The 7722-nt window shown below is 34.6% G+C and overlaps 1 protein-coding gene across 1 annotated transcript; it reads left to right on the top strand.

The window, feature by feature from the left end:
- Positions 1–2728, top strand: LOC110699253 (60S acidic ribosomal protein P0-like). Its single transcript, XM_021876744.1, has 5 exons — positions 1–516; positions 616–684; positions 1707–1805; positions 1885–2277; positions 2377–2728. Exons 1-5 carry the CDS (start codon positions 259–261, stop codon positions 2518–2520), a joined length of 963 nt encoding a protein of 320 aa, XP_021732436.1. The 5' UTR covers positions 1–258; the 3' UTR covers positions 2521–2728.
- The last annotated feature ends 4994 nt before the right edge of the window (positions 2729–7722 follow it).

Genomic DNA, 7722 nt, shown 5'->3' with positions numbered 1-7722 from the left:
TCTTCTTCCTAGCTGCAAAACCATTTCTAGGGTTTATTACCAGTAGAATTTTCTCTTAGTTAATCTGCAAAATCCCACCGGAGGTTAAAGAGACGGCGTCGTTCCGCTGTCCGCCTTGACAAGCATCACTTTCAGCTTCGTCTTGGCCCTCGATTTTGCCCCTTTTTCTTTTCTCTTCTCAAAAAATCCCCAAAAAAATCGAGACAGAAATCCTAATTTTCCAGATTTTGTCGGAAACTTCAACTTAATTCAACAAAAATGGCTGTGAAACCAACCAAGGCTGAGAAGAAGATCGCTTACGATCAGAAGCTATGCCAACTCTTGGACGAGTACAGCCAAGTGTTGATTGCATCAGCTGATAATGTGGGTTCGAACCAGCTTCAAGGAATTAGACGTGGTTTGAGAGGTGATTCAGTTGTTTTGATGGGAAAGAATACTATGATGAAGAGGTCTATTAGACTTCATGCTGAAAACACTGGTAACGAGAACCTGAAAAAGCTCGAACAGTTGCTGGTGGTATGTATTTTTTTTTTCTACAGTTTTTTGGTTATTTTTTTTTTGTGGAATTTGTTTGAAATTGATGAAATTTAATTGGGTTTTGTTTGGAATTTGTAGGGAAATGTTGGTTTGATCTTTACCAAGGGTGACTTGAAGGAAGTTAGGGAGGAGATTTCCAAGTACAAGGTAATTTACTTTGATTTTAGTTGTATTTTAGCTGTTTTTGATTTGATATAATGCTCTAAGACTTAATTTTGTTGTTGCAATGTTTTGTTGAGATGATATTAACTTTATGCATTAACTAGTATTGGTTTTGACATTGATTTAATTACGAACATTTAATTTTGTTTTCTGTGCTATTTGATATGTGCTTGTAGTTTTGTTATGTTGAATTTGGGATTTTCATTATGCTCAACTCTTGATAATTTTGCTTATTATAATCAATGTAAATTAAATTCGTAAACCTGTGTGTAAGTTATTCGAACCGGTATTTATTGGATCCCACTATCAATATGAGGTTAACACGAAGTATTTGTACAAGTAATTGATAAATTTATCGTTAAAAGTTTAATGTATGCTATGTGTATGGACTTGATGTTTTTATTGCTACCTGTGATTGGATTTTAATTAGGTGGTAGTCTTTGTCGTTGTTGTTGTTGTTCTCCCCCAAATTACAGTATAGTTGATCCCTTATTTGAGCACCATTATTTGGACTTGAATTTGCTTTTGCTGAATTTGTTATACCCCGCATTCCACAAATTAACTATGTTGGTGAATTTATTGATGCTTATTTTTGTACTACTGTGGAATAGTTCTCCCAGGTTAATCTAGTTCTATAATATATTGGTGTTCTATGTTGTGTGTACAATTTTGTATCCCTCTGTTGAGGCTTTCTCGTTTACTACTCCTAAATAGTTCATTCTTACTTATGTGTGGTTTCGTGGTTTGTGCTTGTTGATTTTTATCTCAATAACTTGCTCTGCCCTTAAGTTTTTTGTGCTTATTGATTTTTATCTCAATAACTTGGTCTGCCCTTGACAAGTTTTGTTTTAAATGTGTGGTTGTCCATTATAATCATGCTCTCACTGGTCTCAGATTAAGCAACTAGACATTCTGTTAGTCTATCGTAGTATGCTTTTGATATATTTATTTACAGCTTTGTAGTTAATCAAACATTTGTTATTCAAATCATTTTTTGATGTGAATAGGTTGGAGCTCCTGCTCGTGTTGGTTTGGTTGCACCAATTGATGTCGTTGTCCCACCAGGCAACACTGGTCTTGATCCATCCCAGACATCTTTCTTCCAGGTTTGTGCAGTTGATAGGTTTAACAAGTCTCTCTTGTTTATGAAGATGATCTCATTTTGTCTCATACTTCTATCTCCAGGTTCTCAACATCCCCACCAAGATTAACAAGGGTACTGTAGAAATCATCACTGCTGTTGAGCTCATCAAGAAGGGTGACAAGGTGGGTTCATCTGAGGCTGCTCTACTAGCAAAGCTTGGAATTAGGCCGTTCTCATACGGTCTTAACATTGAGTCAGTTTATGATGATGGGTCTGTCTTCAGCCCTGAAGTTCTTGACCTTACTGAGGATGACCTTCTTGCAAAGTTTGCAACTGGTGTCTCAATGGTCACTTCTCTTTCTCTTGCCATCTCATACCCAACTCTAGCTGCTGCCCCCCACATGTTTATCAATGGGTACAAGAATGTTCTGGCTATTGCTGTAGCAACTGATTATGACTTCCCTCAGGCTGAGAAAGTCAAGGAGTATCTCAAGGTTTGTTTTCTGATTGTTTCCTATACAGTCATTGGTTTTCACTCACGACTAAAGTAAAGATATAACCTTTTTATACTCTTTCCTATTTCTGTGGTACAGGATCCTAGCAAGTTTGCTGCTCTTGCTGCTCCCGCTGCTGGGGCTGCTCCAGCTGCAGGTGCTGCTGCTGCTGTTGAGGAGAAGAAGGAAGAGCCTGAAGAGGAATCAGATGATGACATTGGTTTCAGTCTCTTTGATGACTAAGTTTGCTTGTTTCTATGTTTCAAATCTTATATTAGGTGTTATGTTTCAAAAAAATTGTTATGTTTGATTTTGTCAGCAACAATTGTGTTTCACAGTATGATGGATCTTTTTAATTTAGTTTAATTTTGTTCTATCTGGCCTTTCTCATTTTTGTCATGCTTGTGCTTAGGCGTTTCATGTAGTCAAATATAGATCCTTTCTGCGGAAAGATGGCGGATAGGCCCCTGGTTGTTTGGCTGTATATTAGATTGCCAGTGATTGAGAAAATTCTTCTGTGATAACACAGTATGGAAATGAAGTAATGGTGTGCCAGAGTTATGCACTCGTGATAACTACAATTTTCGTTCTAGAGAACCATACTGGGTAGTTCAAAATTTGTACTCGACTGGTCTAAACTTTGGCCGTTTAAAAAGCGTTTTAGAGAACCATATCTTCCCATCCTTTTTTCCGCTGGGTTGCTAATCAGTAGCTGGACCTTATTGTTTTCTGAATTCTTTAGGCTTCACTATTAATTGAAGTAATGGAAAGAATGCATTGATACAAAGTAAAGTTTAACATCCTTGTTGAGCAATGTCTAGCATGTAAATTCGCAGAAGTGTTGTTGAGCAGAACCTCGTTGAATATTTGGGCAAAATTTTAGTTATATGTTTGACTTATGTTTTCTTATAAAAATTGCCTCAAAAATTTCCCTAAATAATTTGATTCTGGTGTTTGTTTTGAAACAAAATGACATCTTTCTTTTTTTCTTTCTAGTAGTAATCATTATTGCGGAGTACTATAATTAATGGATGAAAAATATTTAAATCCATTTAAAGTTTTAATTTTGGGCTTACTTTTCGCTACCATTTACAGGCCTTAGAATATTTTTTTGGTGAAATAGGCCTTAGAATATGATTCGACAAAGATTTATTTGTCAAAACAAGTTGACTTTGATAAGTTCAATTGAAAATTTCAAATATGGCATTTACCAATTACCATACAAAGTGTGTTTGACTAAACCACGTGATGTTTAGGCAATTGGGCAACATAGAATTGCAAAGCATACCCCCACTTTTTTTTTTCCAATGAGTAGCGTGTTATTGGATCAAGATTTCGTAAAGGTAAAGCTTATTCGATTTAGAAAATAGGGTATTTTGAGAGTGAGGTAGAAGAAGACATCCATACTCCCAAAGTGTTTTTTTTTTTTTTAATTATTATTATTTATTTATTTTATTTTTTTACGATATCAAAAGTATATTTGATGGAATTTGATTTAGTGATTGAAAAGTTTGGAGATATAGATTAAAAGACCTATAATTACTTGGTATTTGCAAGCGGCAAGTTATAGTGATTGGTTATTCAATATGCACCTCTTATCAATCATCTTCACTTTTGGCTAATTGATGTTATTTGATGTTATTATGAAGAAGTGGTAAAAAGAAGAAATGTTTGTTTTTCTATATGCCTAAGGCTTAGGTAGAGCCGTATACTTTCTCCCAAATCCAAGATAATGCTGAAACATGTAACATCCTATATCTAGGCTAAGCACTTTTATGAGTTTATTATCCAAATCCAATAAAATCTTCCTTTTAATAGGTGATCATATAATGGTAGCTAATTGTATAATTTGTAATCCTTCAAAATGAATACTTTGTACTTGTATATAATATGATTTAATTCTTTAATTTATTTTTGACGTGAAAAAAAATTCTTTTTTAATTAACCTTATACTTTTTATCACTCGAAAATTGTTAAAAGTTAAAATCCAATCATAAACCATCACTTTACTGCTAACTTAAATTTGGATTACATGAGTATTTAATCTCAAATGAAGGGACTATTTTTTCAAAGTTCACCAAATTACGGAGGCTAGTATGAATTTTATTTGTAGTCTATCTGTCTATCCGTAAAGATTGATAGAAAATCTTGTTAGCAATAGCAAGATTAGCAACTATCAAATGGCCTATATTCAACATTTTTTCTTTTAATTTTAATTTTAATTTTAATTTTAATTTTTTTTTAATTTTTTTTATGACATTAGTAAACACATAACAGCTGTAACACCTTATCCAATTTACTACATATGGACTATTATCCATTTATACCTACTAACCTCCCTTAAATAATTATTAAGACCCTATAAATAATAAATCTAGTAAGTTGGCTTATTTATTCCATAATTTGTTTTTTTTGTTCCTTCTCAACTACTCCATATTAAAATATGGACTACTGAATATTTTCATCGATTTTTGACAAAAGCTAAACAGGGTATTTGATATTGGGTGATATGGTCTTTAATTTCTAATTACAAAAATCAACTTATTGACGATGTTTGGATCTTCTCGATTGTAAGATCTATAAGCAATTAGGGTGCGTTCTATTCATCTTATTTTTACTTATCTGAACTTATTTTAACTTATCTGAACTTATTTTAACTTATCTGAACTTATCTAATCTTATAGAACTTATTAGCCTTTATTAGAACTTATTTTAGTTATAAATTAAATTTGGGTAGTCCTGAATAACCCTTATCACAACTTATCTGAACTTATTTTTCCTGAACTTATTTTATCTGAACTTATTAACCCTGAAATAAGTGGAAATAAGGTGAATAGAAACAGGGCCTTAATATTCAATGGATATCAACAGCCTTAAGACCTTGACTGGTATATTTCTACTGACATTTCTAAGATATTGACAAAGACTATATATTTGTAAGAATTTATATATGTAGTGTAGTTGGTGAATACATACGTATAAATGCTAGAATGAGTTCATTGCATTTAAAGTTATTAGATTTGTTTTAAGTTTTTTCATTTTAAAAATCATATATGTATATAACGTACGTAATACATGATTTGTGAATGACATAATTATTGTCCGATATAGCAATACAAGATCTACTGAAAACTTTGACATTAAATTTGAGTTGTTGCAATCAACATTAGTTAGAAATAATTCATATAAATGGAGTTTTAAACTTATATATATAAATAAGAAAATGATAGAGGGCTATGTATAAGAAGCTAAAAGAGAAATAACATTAATTACACCGATTTAATGCATAATTCTGTCATGAATTTTCAACTTAATTTCATTTTAGAAAGTATATTACTCATATAAATATATCTATATATTATCAGATAAAAAAAAAAAAAATCAAATTGGTATTGGAATAGTATTAGACTATTAGTATTGGAATAGTTATAGAATATCAATTTATTTATAATCTTTACTACGGAATATTATATAGTCATATATGAATTTGTATGTTGACAAAGTGTGACATTGTTTCTAAATTGGCCCATCAAGGTAGTGTCGTTGTGAATTTAATAGCTCAAGCAAAAGGAAAGATACAAAATTTTAAAACAATTATTTTGGGGTTGCAGAAGAAGGGCTAGCACCAAAAAAAATTGACAACAAAACCACAAAAATAACAAATTAGTCGTCCAACGTTTAACTTTTGTAGCTTTAATTAATTAAAGCCTCAAAGGTCTAGAAAATGACCTTTAAAAGTGTCACATTAATTTAATTTATTAAATAGGAAACCTCATTTCCAACACTAATTTTGGGCCTCCTTATCCATTAAGACGGCCCGGACAGTTCCTTAACGTAGGGTTCTACAACATGAGAGTGTAATTTTTTGTATAAAAATAATATTAATAAGACGTTAAAAGGCTCAAACAATGAATTGAAAATTTATGGTGTTGTTTTCAATCAACCTAACAAAGAGAGGTCTATTTAATTTAGTAATTACTACCCCCTGTTTCGGGTGAAAACAATGGGACCTTGTCGAAGGTCCGATGAAGTGGAGAAGACTGGATTCGGTCCAAGTGATGTTGGGCCGAAGGTTTCCTGCACAGTAAACACACGTAAACTAGCCTCGGGGGTGTTGCCGAGGAAGGCCCCTCCGATGCTAAAGTCAGTACAGTGTGTAGAAAGAGAACACTATGCAAGATAATTAATTACTTGAGGTTTTGCTTGAATGAATGTACAAATGTAATATTGATGGCTTTTATACCTTTGCATATATGGAGAAGTTGGGCCTTAACCCAATTGGCTTGCCTTGAGGACTGATCTTTGACTTTAGCACAATTGGAGAGATGAACCTTGACCTTGGGCTTTTAATTGGATCATTTAATGCCTAGGCCCAATTGGACTAAATTGGACCCAAACAACTTGCCCCCCAGACCCGATTTGGAAGGATGACGGGTCGGGTTTGATTTAATCAGAAAAGGAGGGAAGTGAATGATTTAATTAATCCAAAAATTTGAATTTAAACCGTAATTAAACCGTAATTAATGAGATAACAACAGTTAAGGCGGATAATTGTGGAAGTTGGACGGATAATGGGCAGTTTAATCGCAAGGTCGTGTGTTTAACGGTTACTTAGTGGGGTATTTAAGAGAAATTGAAACGCGGACTCCCCGTATTCCCATTTCTGGAGATATAATTAGAGGCGCGTCATCTCTCCTCACTTATTCACCAACACAAACCCAGAATTCTCGAGAGAACCCAGGAACCCGCATCAAAACTTCGCAAATTCCCCGAGCATTAAGCTTAGAAACTAAGACTCGCCACTACCAATTCGTAAATCGGCAACTTTCGCTTCAGATTAAGGTAAATTCCTTTGATTTTAGTTTATTTTTCTTCGAATTTGAACTCCTTCCCTTTTTTTCGACTTTTTTTCTTCGAAATTATCAATGGCGAGAGGAGTTAGGGGTAGAGCCCGTGCTCCAAGAAGAGCAAGGCCAATTCCCGATCCCAGGAACAGGATTGGGACCTGGAATGGACAAAGAGCAGAGTCTGACCCTGCTGAAGGGATTAGGGCGACTCCAATTTCCTCGGCTCCTCCTCAGAGAACGGAGGGGCCGAGCGCTTCTGGGCGGGACGATGAAGTTCCCGCTGTCCTTTGGGATATCCTTCCCGGGTTTTCAGAGTGGGAGGATGCCGAAGTAGTTTCGGCCATGATAAAGAACCGCCCCTACTCATGGTGGGTGGAGAATGCCGAACAGTATCGGTTTGCCGAACAAATTGAGTTGCATTACGGCATCCTTGAAGCTGATGGGTATTAGTGCCGAATGCTCGTGGCATCCGATAGAATCCATCGTCCACCCCCGGGGTATGTGGGGGTGTACACAAGACAACTTCAGTATGGGCTGAGGTTCCCTTTGGACGTATTCGTCCGAGACTTGCTGATCCATTACAATATTTCCCTATGTC

This window comes from Chenopodium quinoa, unplaced genomic scaffold (assembly GCF_001683475.1).
Source record: "Chenopodium quinoa cultivar QQ74 unplaced genomic scaffold, ASM168347v1, whole genome shotgun sequence".
Taxonomy (NCBI): Eukaryota; Viridiplantae; Streptophyta; class Magnoliopsida; order Caryophyllales; family Amaranthaceae; genus Chenopodium; species Chenopodium quinoa.
The sequence above is the reverse complement of the archived record's forward strand: the minus strand, read 5'-3'. Positions and strand labels throughout refer to the sequence as shown.